We start from the raw sequence: 25,839 nt of genomic DNA, 5'->3' as shown, positions 1-25,839 counted from the left end.
AACAGACTCGTGACTGAGTTTCCTGGAAAGTCTCCCTAAACCACACTTGAGGGCTGGGACGCCCAGGCAGCTGCTGCAGCCCCAGAGGCTCACTGCTTCTACTGCAGTCAGAGCTGCTGGTGGAGAGAAAGTTCAAAACCCGATGCCTCTACGTGTGCTCTCCGTTGTTGACGCATTTCTAAATCAGAGCCTTGCATCTGACAGGGGAACCTAAATTAGATACAGAAACCTGGTGCAAGGGAGTGTGGAGGGAAATTTTGTGGTTTTCTAGTTTGTGTGTACACCAGGGGCTTAGTGTCGCACAAGCCAGTTCACAGTATTTGTAAACTCCCTGAACATTTGAATGCTCCTACTATTAATTTTTCCATGAACAACAGTGTATTGTTTTGGGTATTCAAAAAATGGATGCAAATGCTGTCATAATGCAACTTAGCCTTTTCATTCAATATTATTATTAAGCCTTTCCCAGTTGACATCTGTAGCTCTGCTTCATTCCTTTTAACTGCTGTGTATCGTATGTGTATTAATTGTTACCCTGTAACAAATTACCGTAGTTTACTGGCATAAAATTAGCTGTTTACCCTCTCACGGTTTCTGTGGGTAGGAACCCAGGTGTGGCAAAGTTGGGTCCTCTGGCTCAGGGTCTCTCATAAGGTTGTGGTCAATGTGTCTGCTGGAGCTGTGGCAGAATCTGCTTCTAACACACTCCTGTGGTTGCTGGCATATGACTCAGTTCCATGGCGGCTGTGGGCTGGAGGCTGCCCTTGCTTCCTTGCCATGTATTAGGCCTCTCCATGGGGCAGCGCACAGCACAGCAGCTTGCTTCATCAGAGCAGGCAGCTAAGAACAGGAGTGTGTGCACAAGATGGATATCACCGTCTGTAACGGGCTGGATAGTGTCCCCCCAAATTCAGATACCCTGGAACCTCAGAATTTGACCCAGTTCTTGCTGTTATTTTTTCCCCCACTCAGTATATACCTGCTTAGTTTTGTCTGGATGTTTACCAGTGTCTGTTTACCACTGCTTTCTATACCCTACTTCTTCTTTCTGAACTCATGTTAAAGAAGTATCTCTTCCAGCAGTTTTTTCCAGTGTATCACTCCTTTGTCTTTTGGTTGTTGCACATGAGAAGTCTGATGGCAGTCTAACACTAGTTCCTTTGTAAGCCATCTGTCTTCTCTCACAGCTTTTACTCTTGGAGCTCAATGCTCTGCAGTTTTACTGTGTTGTTTATTCCTCCTACTTGCGATTTGATGTGCCCTGTAAATACACGGACTTGCATCTGTCAAGTCCTGAGGGACTCTCAGGCTTTCTCTGGCTAGTGCTTCTCCCCATTTCTTCTCCCCTCTGGATCACTAGTTTCGACACATTTTGAAGCATTTCATTCTACCCTCCGTATTTTAACTTTGCTTTCACGTTTTCCATTTTTAATCTCTGTGCTGCATGCTGAGTCATTTCCTTAAGTCTTCCAATTTACTAATTCTCTCTTTAGTTATGTCTGGTTTCCTGTTAAACCTGTACAGAAGTTTTCCTTTTTTAAAAAAAAAAAACAAACACATTTATTTATTTATTCATTTGGCTGTGCTGGTCTTAGGTGCGGCATGAGGGATCTTTTAGTCATGGCATGCGGGATCTTTAGTTGTGGCATGTGGCTCTTAGTTGCAATATGCATGGGGGATCTAGCTCCCTGATCAGGGATGGAACCTGGGCCCCCTGCATTGGGAGAGTGGAGTCTTAGCCACTGGACCACCAGGGAAGTCCCTCCATTTGTTTTGATGACTGTATCCTTCATACCTAGAATGTCTCTTTGGTTCTTTTTCAAATCTTATTTTTTTCAAAACTACTTTGGTTTACCTTATGGTTTCTGTTGCTTCTTGTACCTCTTCAAACATGTTAAGATACTTAAAGTCTCCTTCTGATTTTTCTGTCTCTACCTCATGATGGTTGAGTTCCTTGTGGGATCATTTCCTTTTCTTTCCTGGCACCTAGAGGAGCAGAGAGGGCTTTCTTCCCACATCAGTCCACAGTTATCAACTTAGGTCACATGTCTCCACACAGGAAAAAGGGGCCTTTGTTTCTTTAGACAAAGAGACCCCTGAGGGGCTGGCCTTGTCAGACCTCCAGAGTGCCCTGACATCTCTGAATGGGCATCAGGTACCCAGGACCCATCCCTGAGAGCCCCTCCAGGGTGCATGATCTCTCTGAATGGGTACCAACTGGTGAATTAATTATTAAGGTATCTGAGAATTTGTCAACATATTCACCTGGCCCTTTGTGACCCTGAAAAAGTCATTTAACCATTCATCTTTTTTCTGTAAAATAAAGGTGTCTTCTTTATTTACAGGGAGAAAAAAAAAGCATTTTAAGTAGTAGAAAACTTCAAAGAAAAGGTGGCACATTTTGTCTTAAAAACAAATAGTTTAATTTCACTTTTATCTGGAACAAAACAAGTTTAAAAGGAAACAGCAAGCGCTTTGACATGTCATCATGTGTCATTTTTTATGGTACTACTTTTGTTCAAAATGTGAAGATACAGAACCTTTATAAATTTCAGGAAGCAAAATGCAGATGAAAACAGATTGGTTATAAAATGTCAATTCACTAAATACTGCATTTTCTGTTTTTATGGAGAATATTTCATAGAAACACTGTATAAAATAAGGCAGACTTTTGGAAATTCAATTATAAAATTTTAGGAAAAAAGTGTGAAGTCCTAGTTTCTTTCACTTTGGGGAGTCACCTGCAGAGCCCGTCAGACAACTAGAGCAGTTTCTGAGCTCTGGTTGCTGTACAGGAGCCCTTCTTGTTGAGTGCTTCTAGAATCAGACCCACCCACAAAACAGCTTTTCCCAATTAGCATCAATCAGGAAAGTTTAACATACACAAATATTTCTATAGTGCAGTAAAAATGTGTCATTTTATATTTTAAATTTGCATTATGAAAATAAGTCTGTACACAAAGTAATACATATTTAATGAATATGAATCATGTAAATTTGGTTATGGCATTTAAAAGTTGGCTTTGGCTTTGAAGTATTTTTAAATTCATAGAAAATATTGAACTTCTAATAAAATAAATAAAACATTTTAATAATTGATATTAATAACTTCAAATTTTCTTTGCATTTTCTGTTCAATTTTAAAAGAGAAGTCATTGCACCTTCTACGATGTGAAAAAAGATCCGATTGCCATTAGCTGTTCTTAAGTGCTGAACATAACAGAGAAACTGCAACAAGACACACTCTGTCACTGGCAGGAAATCCATCACCGTCCTTCGCGGGGGCAGTCCCGAGCTCATGTTTTAACGGACGTGAATGCAAACCATGGTTCTCACGTGACTTTCTGAAGCGCCCCCGCAGCAGGCCCAGGTACCTTGAGTGGACTAAGTCTCACTTTATGGCAATGGCATCAGATCGTGGCTACAGAAGGTTGCCGACGTCCCTGTGTGCTCTTACAGGCTCTGCAGACCGGGGGACGAAAGGACCAAGGAAATCTGACTGCCCTCAGGAATCCCAAGTGACTGGAGGGACACAGCGTCAGGGCCCCAGGCAGTGCTGCCCACTATTCAGGAGGTGGGCGGAGGCTCCGCAGCTTCATTTCGTCCAGTCCCTTCCAGTATTTAAAATTGTTGTCAAGATGCTGCATTAACTCAGGCAGGTCTACAAAGGCTAGAGAAAAAAGATGGCACTGTGATACCCTTTCACAGCCTCAGTAAATTTAGACTTTGAGGCTTTCTACGGAGAGAGCATTTTACGGAAGAGGGGCAGACGAGAGCAGACAACTGCACAGTGCTCAGCAGACACAGCAAACCCAGTGGCCGGAATGAACTAAAGCCAAGTCCTGTGCTCAGTGCCAGCAGCTCCTCTGTAACCACCTGGTGAGCTGACAACTGGTAGGTGAAGCAGAAGGGGAGCTCATCTGCGTACTCACCATTTGATCAGCACCTTTGGGGCCCAGGGTGCCAGGAGCCAGGCCCTAGGCCCTGACTGGCTCTCCTGGGTGTGTCTCCCTGCTCCCCCCCCCCCCACCCTAATTTATACCACCATCTTCCACCTGCAGCACATGCCCTAGGGCATGAGTGGGGGAGCAAGTCATTTTACATACGAAGAAAATGGGAGAGCCTGCAGTCTGGCCCCAAAGCTGCAGCTCTTTCCACCGTCCGAGTCGTCCTTCCCCCACCTCCCAGCACCCTGAGATGGGGGTTTGTCTCCTGCCCATGGATCTGGACAGGGAGTGGGGCCCCTTCCCTGAGAGTCCTTTACGTGACAGGCTCCTGCAGGCACTTCAGGTTAACGAAGAGGGACGTGTACCCGTCAGAGACCAGCCTGCTCTCGGGTAGGCTACCACGTGAGGCGGGAGAAGCTGGGGGAGCAGATGGCAAAAGGGCTCCCACAGAACGACGTGGGGTTTGGAGTCAACGTAAGTGTTTCTGAATCCTGGGCTCTCCACCTTCAGCTGTGCAGCCCCAAGTTCGATCCTCTCATCTATGAAACCGGCACAGCAACGTCTAGCCCCTGGGGCCAGGGGCAGCTGAGGAGGAAGAGTACAGAGAGCACCCCGCCCTCACGGCCCTAGGTGTCAGCTCACTGCTTCTCCTCAGCCCTCCTTCAAAGTCTGAGCCCCCAAACATATCTACAGTCAAAAACTACACTATGCACTACTTAATATGCAGTTCCCCGTTACTGAGGGAAATATGCTCAAAGCGTTCTTACCGTCCCAAGCAGCAAACATGTCTGTGATGAAGTAGTCAATGAAAGAGATTTGGGATTTGGGGATGCTGCAGGTATTTCTGTCAAAAACTGGCATCACCACAGGCAAGTCCTGTCGCTTCTCTTCATCAGTCTGCAAAGCAGAAAATGCCAGAATTACGAGACTCCAGTATCTGGCTCCACTCCCCGTCAGCAGCAACCCCTCTGCCAAAAGCCTCTCCTGGCAGCCCAGAGTGCTCGTGGGGAGAAGCCGATCGCAGCACCAGCCAACAACCCGGATCTGCCATTACATACCACGTCGTCCCCGATAGGGGCTGCTCTATGCCAGGGGCACCAAGGACACCCCAACCCAACCCACATTTTCAACACCTGGAACCCTCTTGCTGAAGCTCCTGAGGTACGACTGCAAATGGTACCTGCGGTGCGTGAGCACCTAGTCAGCTCAGCCATCCTCCCACCCAGCAGGCATTTCAAGGGCCTGATCCAGGGCGGCAGTGGTGAGTGAGAAACAGCCCCCTTCACAGAGAAGGGACAAGTGGCTGCTTCTCATCTTGGGCCAAATTATTTTATTTGAAAAAGTTATGAACACGCTTGAGGTAAAAAAGAGCTCTGGGATGAGTTTTTAATGTACTTTGATAGGCGCTTCCAGAACATCTTCAGGATTCCAGAAAGATTTGTAAAAAACTGAAAATATAATTAAGATCCTGGGGGGAAAGGCAAGTATATCTTGAAAGATATAAAGGAGTTTCTTGTTCTTTTTATTCATAAGGTTGCTTTCATCAAAGGGTCCTGGAGAAAAGGATGAGGGGATGCCTGGAGGATGATGATGAAGCAGGAGGTCTTCCTGGAACGAGGTGGGAATGAGGTGCGATTAGAATCACCGAGAGGTCCCTGCTGGAGCAGGCAACGAGGGCTGAGAGTTAAGCAGACGGTCACACGAGGGGCAGGATGAGGGGGACTGACTGTAAGACAAGTAAGGCCGGGGCGGGCCTGACTAGAAGGGCTGGAGCCATCCTCTGGCTCTGGAAGGCACAGCTGTCCTCAGGGGCACCTGGATCATTGTTCCTGATGGTCCGGGCAGGCTGCCCTGTTGGGCCAGGCACAGTGAGAAGATGGCAGAGGGGTGGCGATCCTGGGACGAGATAAATTGTTGTCCAGTCGTGGCCTGTGGAGGGCCGGTCAGTGAGAGCAAGGGCTGAGGACAGGAGGTACGTGGTGTGCTCGGCCATCTGCCAGAAGCCTGACTGGTGGCTGAACTCTGTGGGCCATCTGGGGCTGTGGGAGAGTGGAGGACATTTCTTGAGCGGCCAGCACTGGGACAAGAATTCAGGTGTTCAGCGGGACCAAAAGAAAACCTACTCTTGGGGCTTGGGAGCCTGTCCATCCAACTCTTACCCCTGGAACTGTTCTCACAGGGCAAACTGGGCCAGTCCCCCTTGTTGATCTTGACAACTGGCCAGCAGCTGCCTCCCCTGTTCCGTTCCACTTCTGTTCTGCTCTCTTGGCCGAGGCCTGGCAGTCACCAGCAGGGCCGCAGGGACTGGTTAGAAGTCACCTTGCCCTGCACAAAGGTGGATCCGAGGCCCGGGCGACTGGAAGAACTAGGCCCCACAGCTAACGGCAGGTGACTTTCCCTGGAAGTGACAATGACTCGCTACAGCTCTCAACATGGAATCTCCACTTGGGGGCAGCAGGTAACCTTTGGGGGTTTTCCTAGGAGGGACTGTACCTAGCACTGTGCTGCAGAGATGTACTTATGCTAGGTGGGTGTTGAGGGTGCCGGGGACAGGGCTAAGAAAGAGGCCTGTGCTCCCTGTGTTCAGGTGGATGGTGCTAGACTATGGGTCAGGGCAGAAGCCAGCAGTAAGAGCCCCTGCCGCTCCAGGCCAGGGAGCCAAGTCGCACACGCTTGACTAGGATTGTACAGGCCAGGGAGCCCTGAGAGGCAGGGCAGAGACTATCTACACCAGTTGTCCGGCCAGGAGCACACTCCAGGAGGTGTGGAAGGTAGGGTGAGGGTGCTCTGGGAAGAGACTAAGTAGGGAATACTGACAAGTCTTGGCCTCTGCTGGCTGGTGAAGCCTCTGCTGTTAGGCCACAGGCTGGCAGCCCCGTCCCCCAGTGCTGTCGCAGAAAATTGCAGGGTTAGCTCTACGTGAGTCTCTGCCCTGGTGTGTATGGGAAGGGGTGGAGGGTGCAGGAATAGCCTCAGGTTCACAGCCCACTGGCCTGTCTGGCTCAGAGAGCAGTACCACAGGGTGCCAGAGAGCAGTACCACAGGGTGGGTGCTCTCCTGGCACTCCCCCCTGGTCATGCTGGATCATGAACCAGCTCTCTTGGGAAAGCCATAGCAGAGGCTCACTGAGCTCAGCAGTTCATAGCTCCAGAGGCTTTTCTGTCAGTGCTGCACTCTAGGCCTGCCCTCCCCTCCACATGGAAGCAGCTGCCTTGTTGAAGGGCAGTGAAAACGCTCATGCTTGTATTTCTTCTCTTTGGCCCAATGTGACAGGTACATGGAGCTTCTCAGGCCCTTATTCGCTTTTGAAGACCACTGTTTGCCAATGAAGTCCTCCGTGCCCATGCCCCACTTCTAGGCCACCAATGAGATCTCCATGCCTGGGAGACAGTCAAAGATTCTACAGTAACCAGGTGAATCTCCAATCAAGAAAAAGTCATATTCAAAATGGTAGGAAGTGTCATGGTATTTTTACTCACCCTTGCCCCACTCCTCCCTAGCACAGTCTTGGTCCGGATGAGACAGCAGCCCAGCTCTCAACTGTTTAAATCAAACTGGAAGGAGTGTAGAGCTGACCTCATTTACAACATTCCAACCTGTCTGGAGTTTGTCTAAAGGACTAGCCTCTATTTCACCTAATCCAGCTCTCAGGTGGAAAAGCAATGGTTACTGCCTGGGAAAGCTGCATGGAGATGACAGACACACAGATGCCTGGGGTAAGAGATTACTAATGATGGAGACAAACAAATGCACCATTTAAGGCCCCAAGGAAAAGCCTCTTGGGGAAATTAAGATATTCAAAAGCAGCTGTATATAGAGGGGAAATGTCTCGGGCAAGACATGCTCAGAAAAGACCTGAAGAGACCGTAAGCTTTCACATTGGGCTAACCCCAGGACTCAGAGCATGCCCAGATAATTAGCGAAAGACTTTCCTGGCACAGAGCCAAAGTGCAAAGACTGGGAGAGGTGGCTGTTTTTTTCAAATGTCCAATTTTCAACAACAAAAGAAATCACAAGCGCAAAGAAACAGAAAAACATAACCCATTCAAAAGAAGAAAATAAATTGGCAGAAACCATCCCTAAAGAGGTACCCGCAATGATTTATTAAAGACTTCAAAACAACTATCTTAAATATGCACTAGTGCTAAAAGAAAACATGGATTAAATGCTAAAGGAAATCAGGAAAATGATATATGAACAAAATGAGAGTATCAATAAAGAGACAGAAATTATAAAGAAGAGCCGAATAACAATTCTGGAGCTGAAAAACACAAAAAGTGAATTGAAAAATTCACTAGAGGGGTTCAACAGCAGATCTGAGCAGGTAGAAGAAAGAATCAATAAAAATTTGAAGATAGGACATTCGAAATTATCAAGTCTGAAGAGGAGAAAGAAAAAGAAATAAAAGTGACAAGACCCTAAGTAATTTACAGGAAACCTCAAACAAATACATGCATTATCAGAGTGTAGGAAAGAGAAAAGAGGAAAAAAAAAAAAAAGGAGCAGAGATTATTTAAAGAAATAATAGCCCACTGGGCATATACCCAGAGAAAACCATAATTCAAAAAGACACATGCACCCAGTGCTCACTGCAGCACTGTTTACAATAGCCAGGTCATGGAAGCAACCTAAATGCCCACTGACAGACGAATGAATAAAGAAGATGTGGTACATGTATACAATGGAATATTACTCAGCCATAAAAAGGAACGAAACTGGGTCATTTGCAGAGACGTGGATGGACCTAGAGACTGTCATACAGAGCGAAGTAAGTCAGAAAGAGAAAAACAAATATCATATATTAACGCATATATGTGGAATCTAGAAAAATGGTAGATGAACCAGTTTGCAAGGCAGAAACAGAGACACAGTCGTAGAGAACAAACGTATGGATACCAAGGGGGGAAAGCGGGGGCATGGATAGTGTTGGTGGGATGAACTGGGAGATTGGTATTGACAATATATACACCAATATGTATAAAATAGATAACTAATGATCCTGCTTTATAAAAAAATAATAAATTCAAAAAAAAAGAGGAAGAAATAATAGCCTGTAACTGCCGTAACTTGAAGAGAAACACAAATCTACAAATCCAAGAAGGTAAACGACTCCAAGTAGGATAAACCCCAAAACAACCATATTGAAACACATTATAACCAAACTGTCAAAAGCCAAGACAAAGTGAGAATCTCGAAAGCAGCAAGAGGAAAGTGACTCATCACAGACACACAAGAAAGACAGTCTCAATAAGACGATCAGCTGATTTCTCAGCAGAAACCTTGGAGGCCAGTAGGCACTGGGATAATTACATAAGGGGCTAAAGAAAACTGTCAACCCAGAATTCTATATCTGGCAGAACTGTCCTTCAAAAATGAGGAAGAAATGAAGACATTCCCAGATAAACAAAAGCAGAGAAAATTTATTACCACTAGATCTAGCCTACAAGAAATGATAAAGGGAGTCTTTTCAGGTTGAAGTGAAAGGAAGCTAGATGGCAACTTAAAGTCATAAAGATATAAAGATCTCCAGTAAAGGTAAATACATAAGCACATATGAAAAAGAGTATTATTGCAATTTTGGCTTGAAATTCCACTTTTTATTTTCTACAGGATTTAAAAGACAAGTGCATAAAAATTACAGATCTGTGTTAATAGGCACACAATATATAAACTGTGACATCAAGAACATATTTGTGACATCAAGAACAAAGTGGGGGACCTCCTTGGTGCCGCAGTAGTTAAGAATCCACCTGCCAATGCAGGGGGCATGGGTTCGAGCCCTGGTCTGGGAAGATCCCACATGCCGCGGAGCAACTAAGCCTGTGCGCCACAACTACTGAGCCTGCACGCTAGAGCCCTTGAGCCACAACTACTGAAGCCCGCGCACCTAGAGCCCATGCTCTGCAACGAGAAGCCACCGCAATGAGAAGACCACGCATTGCAATGAAGAGTAGCCCCCGCTCACCGCAACCAGAGAAAGCCTGTGCCCAGCGCCGAAAACCCAATGCAGCCAAAAAATAAAGAAATGTATTTAAAAAAAAAAAAAAAAAAAAAGGTGGGGTGGAGAAACAGAGCTGTAGAGGAGTTTGTGTATACAACTGAAATATAGGCTGGTATCAACTTAAAATAAACTGCTAGAACTTCAGGATGTTATAATGTAATTTCTACGGTAACAGTAAAAAAAGTTACCCATAGAATATCTGCAAAGGAAATGAGAAGTGGATCACAAAGGCGGTAATGGAAAAAATGAGGGACAAAAAAGCTATAAGACATGCATAAGACAAAGTGGCAAAAGTATGTCCTTCTCTGTCAGTAATTATTTTAAATGTAAATGGATTAAACTCCCCAATCTAAAGGCACAGCTGGCAGAATGGATAAAAACACATGATCCAACTATATTTTGTCTACAAAAACTCACTTACATTAGATACCAGGACATAGGTTGAAAGTGAAAGGATGGAAAAAGATATTCCATGCAGATAACCAAAAGGAAGCTGAGGTGGCTTTGGTAATATCAGACAAAAAAGACTTTAAGTCAAAAATGGTTCTAAGAGACAAAGGACATTATTAATAAATGGGTCAATTCACCAAGAAGATTTAACAATTATAAGCACATATGGACCAAACAATTGGAGTTCCAAAATATATGAAGAAAACACTGACAATTGAAGGGAGAAACAGACACTTCTACAATAATAGTTGGGAGACTTCAATAACACACTTTGAATAATGGATAGAACAGCCAGATCAATAAGGAATTAAGGACTTGAACAACACTGTTAACCAACTGGACCCAACAGACATAGAGAACATTCACCCAAAAACAGAACATATTTTTCTCAAGTGCAGATGGAACATTCTCCAGGATAGAATATATGTATGTCAGGCCACAAAACAAGTCAATGAATTTTAAAAGATCAAAATCATACTAAGTACCTTTTCCAATAACTCGTCTCTAAATGTTTGATAGAATTTGCCTGTGAAGGCCTCTGGTCCTGGACTTTTGTTTGTTGGAAGATTTTTAATCACAGTTTCAATTTCATTACTTGTGATTGGTCTGTTCATATTTTCTATTTCTTCCTGGTTCAGTCTGGGAAGGTTGTACCTTTCTAAGAATTCGTCCGTTTCTTCTAGGTTGTCGAGTTTATTGGCATATGATTGCCTGGAGTAGTCTCTTACGATCCTTTGTATTTCTGTGTTGTCAGTTGTAACTTCTTTTTCATTCCTAATTTTATCAATTTGAGCCCTCTCCCTTTTTGTCTTGATGAGTTTTATCAAGAAAAAGGTTTATCAATTTTGTTTATCTTTTCACAGAACCAGCTTTTAGTGTCATTGATTTTTTTCTGTTTTCTTCATTTCTATTTCATTTATTTCTGCTCTGATCTTTGTGATTTCTTTCCCTCTACTAACTTTGGGTTTTGTTTCTTCTTCTTTCTCTAGTTGCTTTAGGTGTAAGGTTAGGTTGTTTACTTGAGATTTTTTTCTTGTTTCCTGAGGTAAGATTGTATACCTATAAAATTCCCTCTTAGAACTTCTTTAGCTATGTCCCATAGGTTCTGGATTGTCATGCTTTAGTTTTCATTTGTCTCTGGGTATTTTTTGATTTCCTCTTTGATCTCATCAGTGATCCACTGGCTGTTTACTAACATATTGTTTGGCCTCCACGTGTTTGTGTTTTTTAGTTTTTATTTCTTGTAGTTGATTTCTAATCTTATAGCCTTGTGGTTGGAAGAGATGCTTGATATGATTTCAGTTTTCTTAAATTTACTGAGGCTTGCTCTATAGCCCAGCATGTGATCTATCCTGGAGAATTTCCATGTGCACTTGAGAAGAATGGGTATTCTGCTGCTTTTGGATGGAATGCTCTATAAATATCAATTAAGTCCATCTGCTCTAATGTGTCATTTAAGGCCTGTGTTTCCTTACTGATTTTCTGTCTGGATAATCTCTCCAGTGATGTAAGTGGGGTGTTAAAGTCCCTCACTATTATTGTGTTACTGTTGATTTCTCCTGTTATGGCTGTTAGCAATTTGCCTTATATCATGAAGTGCTCCTATGTTGGGTGCATATATATTTACAAGTATTATATCTTCTTCTTGGACTGATCCCTTGATCATTTTGTAGTGTCCTTCTTTGTCTCTTGTAACAGTCTTTAAAGTCTATTTTGTCTGATATGAGTATTGCTACTCCAGCTTTCTTTTGATTTCCATTTGCATAGAATACCTTTTTCCATCTCCTCACTTTCAGTCTGTATGTGTCCCTAGATCTGAAGTGGGTCTCTTGTAGACAGCATATGTAGGGGGTTTTGTTTTTGTAACCATTCAGCCAGTCTATGTCTTTTGGTTGGAGCATTTAATCCATTTACATTAAAGGTAATTATCGATATGTATGTTAACTGTTTTAGATTTGTTTTCGTAGGTCTTTTTTCTTCCGTACCTCTTTTGTTCTCTTGTGATTTGATGGCCATCTTTAGTATTGTGTTTGGATTGCTTTTTCTTTTTTGTTTATCTATTGTAGTTTTTTGGTTTGCGGTTACCATGACGTTTTGATATAGCCGTCTATATATATACAAGATTGTTTTAAGTTGCTGGTCTCTTAGTTTCAAATGGATTTCCAATATCCTGTGTTTGTACTCTCCTCAAAACCTCTTTGCGGGTTTTGATATCATATTTGTGTGTGGATGATTCCCTACCTTTACTGTATGTTTGCCTTTACTGGTGAGCTCTCCCATTTGTAATTGTTTGTAGTTGTAAAGTTCCTTTAGCATTTGTTGTAAAGCTGGTTTGGTGGTGCTGAATTCTCTTAGCTTTTGCTTGTCTGTAAAGCTTTTGATTTCCCCATCAAATCTGAATGAGAGCATTGCTGGGTAGAGTATTCTTGGTTGTAGGTTTTTCCCTTTCATCACTTTAAATATATCTTGCCCCTCTCTTCTGGCCTGCAGAATTTCTGCTGAAAAATTGGGGATTCCCTTGTATGCTATTTGTTGCTTTTCTCTGTCTTTAATTTTTGTCAGTTTTATTAATATGTGTCTCAGTGCGTTCCTCCTTGGGTTTAACCTGTATGGGACTCTCTGTGTTTCCTGGACTTGAGTGTTTCCTTTCCTGTGTTAGGGAAGTTTTCGGTTATTATCTCTTCTCTTCAGATATTTTCTCAGGCCCTTTCTCTCTCTCTTCTCCTTCTGGGACCCCTATAATGTGAATTTTGGTGCATTTAATGTTGTCCCAGAGGTCTCTGAGATTGTCTTCATTTCTTTTCATTGTTTCTTCTCTTTTCTGTTCCGCAGCAGTGATTTCCACCCACCTGTTTTCCAGCTCCCTTATTTGTTCTACGACTTCATTTATTCTGCTGTTGATTCCTTCTACTGTATTTTTCATTTCAGTTATTGTATTGTTCATCTCTGTTTGTTCTTTAAATCTTCTAGCTCTTTGTTAAACATTTCTTGTATCTTCTCAGTCTGTGCCTCCATTCTTTTTCCATGATCTTGGATCATCTTTACTATTGTTATTCTGAATTCTTTTTCAGGCAGACTGCCTATCTCCACTTCACTTAGTTGTTGTTCCAGGGTTTTATCTTGTTCCGTTGTCTGGAACATATTTCTCTGCCATCTTATTTTGTCTAACTTTCTGTGTTTGTGGGCTCTGTTCCTTGGGCTGCAGGACTGTAGTTCTTCTTGCTCCTGGTGTGTGCCCCCTGGTGGGTGAGGTTGGTCCAGGGGCTTGTGCAGGTTTCTTCATGGGAGGGACTGGTATCTGCCCACTTGTGGGTGGAGCTGGATCTTGTCCCTCTGATGGGCAGGGCCATGTCAAGGGGTGTGTCTAGAGGTGGCTGTGAGCTCAGGACAACTTCAGGCAGCCTGTCTGTTGATGGCTGGGGCTGTGTTCCCACCCTGTTGGTAGTTTGGCCTGAGGCATCCCAGTACTGGATCCTGCAGGCTGTTGGGTGGGGCCAGGTCTCAGTGCCAAAATGGCAACCTCCAGGAGAGCTCACACCAAGGAATATCCCGTAGGGGCCTCTGCCACCAGTGTCCTTGATGGTTGTTAAGCAGTCAGTTGTGATTTTTGTGTTTTCGTAAGAGAAGATGCACTCAAGTCCTTTCTACTCCACCATCTTGTCTCCTGTAATTTTTTCTACTGTCTGTTTTCTATTTCCTCATTTTTTGCTCTTATATTTATTATTTCTTTCTTTCTTACTTTGGCTTTACTTTGTCTTCTTTTTCTAGTTTCTTACAGAGAAATCTAAGTCATTAACTTTAGGGCTTTTTCTCTAATTATAAATGTCCCCCTTCTAATCACTTTTAGTTGCATCCCACAATTTTAATATACTTTTATTAACATTTAATTCTATATATTTACTAATTTCCTTTATCTGACCTATGGATTATATAGGAATGTGTTGTCAATTTCTGAATAGTCGGTGTTTACCTAGATACCTTACTGTTACTGATTTCTGATTTAATTCCACTGCGGCTGGAGAACATATTCTGTATGATTTCAATTATTTTATCCTCCACAATGCAATGTTATAATTTGTGCTTAAAATAGTTCTATGTATTTAGAGAAATGAAAAGGAGGAAAAAATCTTTTATAGTTACCCAGCTGTTTACCATTTTTTAAAGTGTGTTGTCTTTTTATTTAGTTATAATTGACATATAACACTATATTAGTTTCAGGTGTACAACATAATGATTCAATATTTGCATATATTGCAAAATGATCACCATAATAAACCTAGTTAACATCTGACACCATATATAGTTACAGAATTTTCTTCTGGTAATAACAACTTTTAACATCTACTCTCTTAGCAACCTTCAAATATACAGTACTGTATTAACTACAGTTGCCATGTTGTACATTATAACCCCATGACTTATTTACTTCATAACTAGGAGTTTGTACCCTTTTGACTCCCTTCACCAATTTTGCATCCCAACTCACTCATCTGGCAACCACCAATCTGTTCTCTGTAAGATTCCACATGTAAGTAAGATCATATGGTATCTGTCTTTTTCGCTTAGCATAAAGCCCTTAAGGTCCACCCATGTTGTCAAAAATGGCAAGAGTTCATTCTCTTTTAACGGCTAAATACACACACACATCTTACCCACTGACCCATCAGTAGATGTTTAGGTTGTTTCCAACTTGGCTATTGTAAATAATGCTGCAATGAACATGGGGGTGTGTACAGCTTTTGGGGTTCGTGTTTTTGTTTTCTTTGGATAAATACCCAGAAGTAGAATCGCTGGATTATAGGGTAGTTCTATTTTTAATTTTTTGAGGAACCTCTATACTGGCTGCACCAATTTACATTCCCACCAACAATGCATAAGGGCTCTCTTTTCTCCACATCCTTGACAACACTTGTTGTTTCTTATCTTTTTGATAATAGCCATTCTGACAGATATGAGGTGATATTTCATTGTGGTTTTGCTAGTTAACCATTTTTGGTGCTTTTCATTCCTTCCTCAAGATCCAAGTTTATATCTAGTATCATTTCCTTTCAGCCTTAAGAACTTCCTTTAGCATTTCTTACATTGCAGGTTTACTGGTGATGAATTCTGTTAGCTTTTCCTTGTCTCACAATGTGTTTCTTTTGCCTTCATTCTTGAAGGATATTTTCATTGGATACAGAACTCCAGGGTGACAGTTTTCTCCTAACAGCATTTTAAAGATGTTGTTCCACAGTGTCTTCTGGCCTTCATAGTTTCTGACATGAATTTATAAAAGATGAGAATCACTGTTCTCTTTATAAGTAATCTATCATTTTTCTCTGGGTGGTTTCAAAATTTCTTCTGTATCTTTGGCTTATAGCTGCTTGACTGTGACGTGCCTGGGCATGGGTTAGGAGTTGTTGGGTTTCTTAAATCTGTATGTATGTATCTTTCACTAAATTTGGAAAAATTTTAGCCACTATATTTTCTAATTTTTTTTCTGCCTCACAAGAAATTTTTCCTACCCAGAGGGACTCTGAAGGGCAGACAACAGTGTAATTAACATCTTTAAAGTCCTATTAGGAGAAAATGTCAAATATCCAGTGAAAATATCTGGCAAGAATGAAGGCAAAATAAAATACATTTTCAGACAAGGGAAAACTAATAGAATTATAACCAGTAAGCCTGTAATACAGGCAATGTTCTTCAAGGACAGAATTGCATTTAGAACTCTACTTCCTAGTTTTAAGTCCATTACTTCTTACGGTCCTTATGGTGTTTCTCTCTCTTTTACTTAAGGAATTAAGAAGCTGCATCTTACCTGAGAAAAATATTCTTCTGAGATACGTGCGGCCCACTCAATGCACTGCTCCAGGGGTCGGCAGGGATTGGACACATCAGCACACTTAATCAGCATTCGTTTGATCAAACTGCGGTTGTCTGGAGTTCTGAGCATAGTGATTATGGCTTCTTGATTTTTATCAGTTTCCTAGAACATGAGTGGAATTCAAAGCAATCAAAATGGGGCCCCAGGTACCAAGCCGGTTTACTCCGCGGTCCCACTGTAACCACGGTAAGGCACTGCCCAGGATCTACAAGTTAGGATCTCACAAACAGTGCGGAGGATACTCTGCGGATTGAGCTTAGCCCTTACTCTACAAACGGGAAAACCAAGGCCTAGTGAGATTCCAGCAGGACCCAGAAGTAGAGGGTAGCGCTGGAGGTTGGCGTATCTGCCTTTCCTCTTCTTTTTGGCTCTTCCTCTCACTCTGTTTCTCACAGTTACCTTTTCTTTCTGTTCTATTATGTCTATCATGCTCCCTTGGTAAGCACTCAAAAGACTGGCTTTATCTTTTATTATATTCACTAAAAAAACAGAGTGAACTGAAAAATAAAAGATTTCTCTGCCCTCATAACAAAGCATCTTATAGTCCACCAGGGGCTCTGCTTCTCACACGCCAATCTCCAATCACCTAGCTCTGTGAGAGGTATGATCTTGGAACTAGCTGTCCATATACCAAGGCTGTGTCAGATATAGTGATACGTCCCCTCAACACTGCCCTAACATTTTATGGTGTACAGAGGACTTAGTCATTCTCTTTTGGTCTGCACTCACAAAAAGGTCCTGTGGTAGGCATGAAAATCAGTATTATTTACACTATTACATTTTACAGATGAGAACCCTGGGACTCTGAGAGGTGAAGAAACTTACCCAAGCTACCCAGCTGAGCCAGGATAAGAACCTAAGTTCTGCCTTTAGTCCTGGATTCTGTCTATTCACAGTACCACATGCTATCTGATTCACAAGGAGCCCCTCTGGATATGGAATCTCAATCCCGGGTGTGAGGGACTCTCTGCTTACTGGCCCCCGGAAGCAAATTCAGATTGGAAGAGGGAGCACTGGGGCAAAGAACATGGTAAGAGGCATGAGCAAGCATCTCCTCATTCTGATCCTGTGCCCATCGGGCAACTTTGCAGAGGAGTCAGTCATGTGAGTTCTGTGCGTAGTCACAGTAGTCTAAGAAGGCCTGATGATCCTGTCTCAGTGGGGACAGATCTACCATCAAGATGGGTAGGAGGCATCCCGAGCCCAGGCTGCCTGGTCTCCTGGAGAGCGCCAGAGTGGACACTGGGAGTGTCCTCAGTAGTTCTCCTTGTTTCCCACTGCCAACCAGGTTTGTGCTGACCCCTCTCTCTTCAGGTGTGTGACTACGCTGACTACAGTACTGCCAGCTGGAAACTATTTTCTTTCATGATACTTTGTCCCTGCTCTGACCCACTGGATACTGATTTCCAGTCTCTCAGAAGTAACTCCAAGTACCGACAAAAGAGATGAGAAACGTTGACTGTCAAGTGGAATGGAAGACCCAGCTAAGTCTAGGAACTTCCCAGAATAGATGGAGGAAACCCAAGTCTACGAGGTATGTGGTTTCTTTCTGTGGGAATGGGGTCAGCCAGGAGCAGTAGCCCAGGCAATAACCAGCCCTCTCCAGGATGGCAGGGCATGAGTCAGTGAGAGGCTGGTGTGGGTGCCTCTGCTCTGCAAGTCCTTGGGAAGGGAGTGAAGTCAAAGGCAGACTGACAAACTGGAGAACAGGGAAGGATGAAGGGAGCAGAGTTCTCAACAGGTTTCCAATCAGGTGAAACAGGAACAAGGGTGAAGGGTAATAAGCTAGAAAGCCAGGGATAGTCAAAAGCCATGGCCTAACACATGAGTTGCAGAAGTAGAGTTAGAATTCAAGAAGCTGTCATCCTAGCCTGAGCATAAGTCATCCCTGTGCGTGGTGACAGGCGCTGGGGAGGAGGAATGTGGAAAAGGCTGTGAGCTGATGCCGAGATGTTCAGTGCACATGGGGTGGTAGGGCAGGCACGTGGGCCTCAAAGGAAGAGGGTTCATGAGAAGAGCATGTTCTCTAGGTGCTGCTCTCACCTTGAATCTAGTATAACAGATACCATCTATTCAGTGCCTACCTTGTGCCATGCCCATCAGTCCTATGCCTTTAGACCTGTTATACCCATTCTACAGACAAGGAAGTGGTGAAGGAGAACTAGGATGAGAACTCAGACTGGGCTGCTTCCTCAGCCGTGGTCTCCTGCCTGGGGAAAGGGTTAATGTTCTCCTTGCCAGGAAGTTGTTCTGGGCTCCATGCCTCAAATCCAAAAATGAGGAGCAACGATAATGTCACCCTTGTGGTCCAAATACAGAATCCTTCCCAACCCCACCCTCCTCTGACACAGACCAACAGAGGACAGCTGCTGCTACCACAGAATACGTACGGCAGGGCGTGGCTGGTGAGAGACCTCGTGGGCTCCAACGGACCCCAAAATGCGCAAGAAGAGGGGAAGGGGGCGACTGTTGAGAAAGGGTTCAGGAATGGCCCACCCATCTAAAGGCAGTTTATCTAAAACCTGACCCTCCCTTCAGAGTTTTCATATCTATTTTTGTATATCCTATTTTTTTTTCCTTCCAAGTTTTTGTACTTTAGCTTTTTAACCAATGGAAATTAAATTCAGTGAGCCCAATGGGGGTAATGATAACACTCGTGATATCCTAGGCCCATGCTTCCCCACAACACATAGGAATAAGGGCCCCAAACACAGGCTCCCTTTGCAACCAGCTCGCTTACCCCATCTTCCTCTAATGCTGCCAAGGGCTTGTTGATGCTGTTGACAAATTTGTTGACGTGCTCAAAGTGCTTTGTCATTTCTGTGGCTAAGACCATGTCGATAATACTCTGGCGCAGCATCCGGTAGTCATTCCTGTTTCAGACAACAAACGAGAGGCTGCTGCTGGTTACTGATCCAGACCAGACAGATGTTCCTGAAAACAAGCTATTATCTAGGACACATGTCCACTGTGGCTAAAATTCTAATGCACTGGAAGTCAGTGGCAGGGCATACTTTAAAAGAATGTGGAAGTTAAAGGTTTTACGGCCTAGATTGCTGTTAGCAAGGGGAACCTGAACAGAAGTTAAAATCAGAAGCTTATGGGTAAGACTATAGACACAATGTTCATGGTGTTGTCGTTCTGAAGTAAAAAGCACATAGTTCTTAAGATAAAAAAAGATGGAATGCAGCAGGGGTGACCAAAGCCAGCTCTCTGAATGAAGACAGCTCTCTGAATGAAGACGGAGGTCTGGGTTATGAAGAATGTACTCTACACAGAGGAACCTTGAGACCCAATAATTTTAGTGCCCAGAAACGTAGAGGGCAGACCTTCTGAAAGCTGAGAGAATCACAGGGCATACTTGATTACCTCTTCCTCCAGCCCTTGTTTTTATTTAATTACTTTAAAATTTTTATTTTTTGAGGATGGAAATGATATAATTAAAAATTCAAAAGGTACATAAACTGCAATCTCCATTCAGCCCCAGCTACGTTGCTCCTTTCCCTGGAGACAACCAAAGTTATCAGGCTCTTGTGACTTGTTCCAGAGGTAACTGATATACATACAGGCAACTATGAATAAACTAACTTTAAGTCCACGTATGAAATTCTAAAACATGGCAAAAGGGAGTTATTTTTTAAATCCCTTAAAAGTTTAAAAGCCTTCCTTAAAAATCCAAATTGGTAAGTGTTCCTCATGACAGATCACTTCTTCCACCTAACAGTTATCAGGCCCCACACTAGACACTGAGGGCACAGTGAGGAAGAGAAGACATATGACACTGTGATCTTACAGCGCTTAACAGTCAAACCAGAATCAGGCAAACGAAGGAACCTGGGACTGAACAATTAATGTGAGGGGTCAGGGAAGGCTTCCGCAAAGAAGTGACGTGTGAACAGAGACAACGACGAGACGTCTGCTGGGCAGAGTGGAGTCTTCCAGGCAGAGATGTAAGGTGACAGCTTCTCTGGGTCTCTCGAGGTGTCTGCCTTATACTTTGTCGTCTTGGAATGTCAAGACACAAAGGAACTGAACCTTGAAAACATCGTGCTAAGTGAAAGAAGCCAGACACAGAAGACACATATTGGGGATGCTTCCATTTATGTGAAATGTGCAGAACTGGCAAATCTATGGAGAGGGAAAGTAGACCTAGAGCTGTGGGAGTTGAGGGTGGAATGGGGAGAGACTGCCAATGAGCTCGAGGTTCTTTTGCGGGGTGATGGAAATGTTCTAAATTTCGACTGTAGTGATGGTCACACAACTCTAAATAGAAGAAAAAACACTGTACACTTTAAACGGGTGAACTGTAGAGTACGTGAATTATATCTTAATAAAATTGTTTTTAAAAAAAAGAGAGAGGAAACATACTTTCCAACTCGTTGTTCTTACCTCTCCATGTTTTTAAAGATGTTGCATTTATCATCGCCAGTGGTCAGCTGGAAGGCCAAGGCCGCGTGGTGTCTCTCGAGCACAGCAGTGTCGTTATACAGAATGGCCAGCTCACTCCCAGCATTGCACAGGAAGGAGTTGGTTCTCCCAGGGTGGTCCAGGTCATGGACAGTGGCTGCAATGAGGGCAGTGACCTCATCAAGTGGATCTAAAGTTTGCTGAAAACAAGAGATCATTTAAAAATTGGGGCAAGGCGTTGAAAGCAAGGTAGCCTTCTGGGTAGTAGTTTTCTTTCTGCCCTATGACTTTAAGGTAAGGATATTTTGGATTTCTGAGAAAAGCATAATGTTGAGCAAACTCAGTTTTCCCATCTCCACTCAGACACGGTTTCATCTTTGCATGTTTATTAGGAAACATTTTCTGATTCTCAGTCTCGTGTACACAAGTTAAGGACTTACCAAGACACAGGGTGTCCTCAACAGACAGGAGTCACCTCCTCAGAAAGTCTGTCTCTAGACCCATCACAAAAAAAGGCCTTTAGTCTGAGATATTGACTTAGACCAACATAAACTAGTATTACTGAATAAAAGAGAGAAATAATTTTTTAAGTTATGCATCTCTTACATTAACTGGGGATTGGTCTATAGTTTTCTCCCCCCTTCTGCTGCTACCTTTGTCAGGTTGATTTCAGGGTTTTGTGACTCTGTAAAATGATCTGGACGTTTTCCATCTTTTTCAAGACTTTGAAACGGTTTATGTAACATGGAAAAATTCCTTGAAGGGCTAAAGAACTCACCTGTCCATCTGGGTCAGGAGCCAGGTTTTGAAGAAATTAGTTGATAGTTTAAAAACAACTCCCATGGTACTGACCTCTCTCTTGGTTTTCTACTTCCAGCATTAATTTGATTTAAAACTCTAAGTACAGAAGTGATGGTACTTTCTTCTATTAATCTCCATTTCAAATGCGTGCATTTCTGTGTTTACTGTGTTTTTGATTAGTTTGGCTAGAACTTAATTCTCTTGCTGTTTCAAAGAATCATTCTGGATTATCACTTTGCTCTTGCCATTTTACAGGTTTTGATACATAGGCTTCTCATTTTGTTGTTTTCTAAACTGTTATTTTTGGCTTTATTTCCTTGCTTATCCCTAAATTGTTTGAAATATTTTCTCATTTGTAGTGACTGACATTTTTTATTTAACTTTTAGTTATTAAATTCTAGTTTTTGTTGTGGTTAGAAAATATAGACTATGAAATTTTGAAGTTTATCAAGACAGTAATTGTGTCCTAGTATAAGATCATTTTTGGAAATATTCTACAAACACTTGAAAACAAGGTGTATATCTAATAAATCAGTCTTGTAAAATTTGTTTAAATTGAAATTCAACAGTTTTATCTTTAAATGGGTGAATTTTATGATGTGAATTATATCAATAAATGCTATTAAAAATTAATAAGTTAGCTTTATGAATATATATTTGTATGTTATCTATAGAGGAGTTCAAAATCAATAAATTACAGCAAAAGTTAGGTTGTCTTTATATGCTGAACCATATTGACACAGACATCTCTCCTCTGCCATTTGTCTTCATGCTTTATAAAAACAGCCCTCTCTCTGGACTCTTATTATGCCTACAGTCTGTTGTTATTAAAACAACAACAACAAAACCCGAAAAACCAAACTAGAGGGAAAGAGAAAGCGCAAATGAGAGACCCAGCTCTGAGAAGATAGGATTTCAGGGTGGGGAGTGACTCAACATGACCACGTGCTGGAATCATCCCCGCGCGCTGCTCTCCTCCCTACAACTAACTAGTCGCAGGTACAGATGAGGTAGTGGGACCGGGATGCACTGGCCCTCACTCTGCTGACTGCCAGGGCTGGTCCTGGCCACCATGTGGCCTTCCTCAGATGCCAGGACATCAGGCAGTGATGCCTCGCTGTCTCATTCCTCCCGAGGCCCTGTTTCCTTAGGTACAAAACCAACAGTTTGATTCATCTGCTCTCAAGTATACAATACTTCTGAAAGTGAAATGGCCACACACCAGAGCTCCCTGGACCCTCTGTGCCATTTTATGATGGATGCTGAAGGAAATAACACAAATACTTTGGCAAATCAGTGAAGGTCTAGTTGCTGCTTCGAAAACTTCTGACAACGTGAAAAGGCTTTCTAAGGAAGCTTGGTTTGGGAGTGGGCAGTGAGTAACATTCCCTGAATGGAACCTTTCTCCCGTGACGCCCTCCTTACTGGGACCTACTCCCATCCCCCTATGGCCTCAAAGCTGGAGCTAAAGCTGCTACATGGCCCCCAGGCAGACCCTGGGCCAGTTGTGAATGGCCCCCAGTAGGTGCCAGTGGCCACTGCACCTGATGCTAGGAGCCTCGCCCTTCCTCCCCTGCGCCGACGAGATGGCGCAGGACAGGCACTGGGCTACGAAAGGAGCCTGCCGTCCAAATGAAGTGGACGGTACAATCAGGAGGGTACCCAGGAGGGTGTGGGGACACGGAGGAGGGTGCCCCAGGGAGGGCTTCCTAGAGGAATGAAGGCTGGTGTTGATTCCTGAAGGGCAGGGGGAGATGTGAGGGAAGCCGGCACCAGCAAAGGGAACGGCATGTCAAGGGCAGGAGCGTTAGAAACTAAAGTGGCTCAGCACAGCCCAAACATGGCCTGTGTGTTGCGAGCGGTGCACACCATCTGTGGGGTTTGAAGCTTAAATCCTGTGGGAGATGGGAGGCTGCTCCTGGGACCCATATGGTCAGAGCGAGTTCCCTAGGAGGCCAGGCAGCCAGGAGTTCTTGTTTGGCACCATCTAGACGACAAGTGACGGGGCCCCGACCGGGACGGCGGCAGGGGCGTTGCGAGGAGAAGACGATTCTGAGAACACTTAGGGGTTGTAGTCAGCAAGGTCAGATGACCTACCAGGTGCTGGGGGCTGGAGGAGAGGAGAGAACTGAAGATGACCCCAGGCTTCTGACATGGGTATCTGCTGGGATGATGGGACTCTGGGCCAGGCAGGTGACCCTGGGTGGGAGCAGTGCTGGGCAAAGATGATGAACTTGGTCTCAAAACCCGCTGACTCTGAGGGATGCGGGGGGCCCTAAAGGGGCCATATCCAACCTTGCCTGCAGGGTCAGAGTAAGACCCCTCAGAAAAACAGCCTTCTCCTGTTCTTGCTGGCCTCCTCCCCAGAACGAACCCTGCTCCTTATTCTTCCAGGAATGGCTGGGGTCATGTCATGAATTCATTATCAACTCCCCAGAGCCACAGCGTGGCCTCCTGCCTGACTTCTCCTGTGGCCGCCCCTTTCCCGGGCCAGGCTGCACCCGTGCCGGGCCCTCCTGAGCAGTGACACTGCACAGCAGCCCGCCCCACTGCTCCTGCCTGTTAAGCGTGGAGCACAAACACAGCTCACCTTTATCCTCTCCTTGCAGAGAAAATAGGCAGTGGCGTGAAGCACGTCGGCAGAATGTGTAGAATTGTGGTAGGGGTTAGAAGCATGATAATTGGCTTCGATAATTTGCAACCACGATCTCAGCGTTGTCTCAGAGCATTTTAAGACTTCACAGACTCCAAAGCGAGCAAATATTTTGAGACCAAGATAAATCAAAGGCCTACAGAGAAAAACATCCACAGTGTTAAAACAAAGCAAAGAAACAGGCAAAGTGTTGGATCTACTCAGATCCAACAAGCAAACCCGAGCCAGACTTCAGAGAGTGCGCAGGGCAGCAGAGTGGAGCCTGTGCAGGTGGCACGTGGGTGGCACGCGGCTGGCGCTCTGTTGCCCTCTCTCCTGGTAGCCAATGCCAACCTTTGGGTGGGGCCCAGCTCCAGTTCTGGGAGCATTCATTCACCTGGCGTGCCCCACTGGCTGGGGCGAGGTTTGTTCACCCTGCCCTTCCTGATGCAGACTCCTACTGACACTAGTAGAGTCTTCAAATCAACATGCTGCCAGGCTAAACCTGTTCTACCTTAAACCCTATCCTCTCCTTTGGACCTGCTGGACCTATGTCATTGGCCAGATGTCCCGTGTGGGAGAAAACAACAGTTCCTGATGACAGCCTATGAGCCAGAGGCTGTCACATGTCATGTGATGGTCTCGACAATCTGGAAGTGGGTGTTACAGTATGAGGAGGTTTCCCCAGAGAAGCTGACGAACTGGCCAGCAAATCAGGCCCTTCCTCGAGAAGTCACCTTCATCCAGCACCTGGCCTTTGCTTGGAAGATCAAGAAACTTGGCTCTGCTGAGGCAGTATCCAGAGGTGGTCGGGCTCACAGGACTTGAACAGACCTGCCTTGTCCCAGGTTCACACGAATACAACGTACCAGTATGTAAACCAGGTACCCAAAGCTCTGTTTGCCACGGGCATATTCTTTTCTACAGTCCTTGGCTGTGTGGGGTACCTGGACACAGAATGTTTTAGAGGGTCGACTCACTGTGAGCATATGAGCCAAGGGTAGGGGCTGGCTTGGGGACCGTCACCCAGACTGGGATGAGACCTGATGAGTTATCCCACGGCCAGCAGAGCACCCCTCTCCTGCAGTGGCCTTCTGTCTGCCAGGGTCCGGACCTCACCCTCCTGAAGGTTAACGCTGGCTGGCAGCAGGCCGGGACACCCTTTCCTGTGTGCCAAGCCAACCACACGCCTTTGCTTGACCGTTCTTCTCCAGCAAGGTACAAAACTGAAGGTAAAATCCCAATCCCGCCCTACTCTCGGTGACCACGTTCAGATCAGGATGGCTGGAGTTTGGGGTGTCCCCATGCCTGTCACCAACACAGCAACCAAGATCTGGGGACAGCTCTTAACAATGTGTATGTTTGTGTATTTCTAATTTTCAGTTCTAGGCTCTGAGTGGGGGCTCTTTGCTGCTATCTCAACATACCACTACCTACAGGAGAAATTAATAACCATATTTTACAGACAAAGAAACCTCTGTTGTTTGGAGAGGTTAAATCACTTGCTCAATCTCACGCTTGCTCTCTCTGCGGAAGTCACCGCCCGGCAGACTCCCCTTGGCTTCTCACTGATCCCCTCGTTGAGGCCCTGGTGACTCAGGGCACCTGCTGCCCTGCTGCGCTTTCCTGAGCCTCCTCCCTGACCAGGGACTGGCTCTGTGCAGAAACCATACTCCTCGGGTGGCTTTCTCCACACCGGCCCTTGGAATCAAGCTCTCTGTCTGCTGAGCTCCAC

The 25,839-nt window shown here is 44.4% G+C and overlaps 1 protein-coding gene across 3 annotated transcripts in view; it reads right to left on the bottom strand.

Moving 5' to 3' along the window:
- Positions 1-2,466: 2,466 nt before the first annotated feature.
- The window catches only part of PDE8A (phosphodiesterase 8A), a 135,555-nt gene continuing 112,182 nt past the window's right edge, over positions 2,467-25,839 (bottom strand). For all 3 annotated transcript variants that reach the window (XM_082852614.1, XM_082852615.1, XM_082852613.1), the window contains exons 17-22: positions 24,063-24,261; positions 20,654-20,871; positions 19,005-19,137; positions 16,199-16,366; positions 4,715-4,844; positions 2,467-3,670 (exon numbers count right to left, since the gene is read on the bottom strand). In XM_082852614.1, the coding sequence (XP_082708740.1) occupies positions 3,564-3,670; positions 4,715-4,844; positions 16,199-16,366; positions 19,005-19,137; positions 20,654-20,871; positions 24,063-24,261 (955 nt within the window). In that variant the 3' untranslated portion in view covers positions 2,467-3,563. The remainder of the gene's footprint in view (positions 3,671-4,714; positions 4,845-16,198; positions 16,367-19,004; positions 19,138-20,653; positions 20,872-24,062; positions 24,262-25,839) is intronic.

The sequence above is a fragment of the Leucopleurus acutus genome (genome assembly GCF_964270905.1).
Source record: "Leucopleurus acutus genome assembly, chromosome: 1".
Classification (NCBI taxonomy): domain Eukaryota; kingdom Metazoa; phylum Chordata; class Mammalia; order Artiodactyla; family Delphinidae; genus Leucopleurus; species Leucopleurus acutus.
This window is presented reverse-complemented; position numbering and strand designations above follow the sequence as displayed.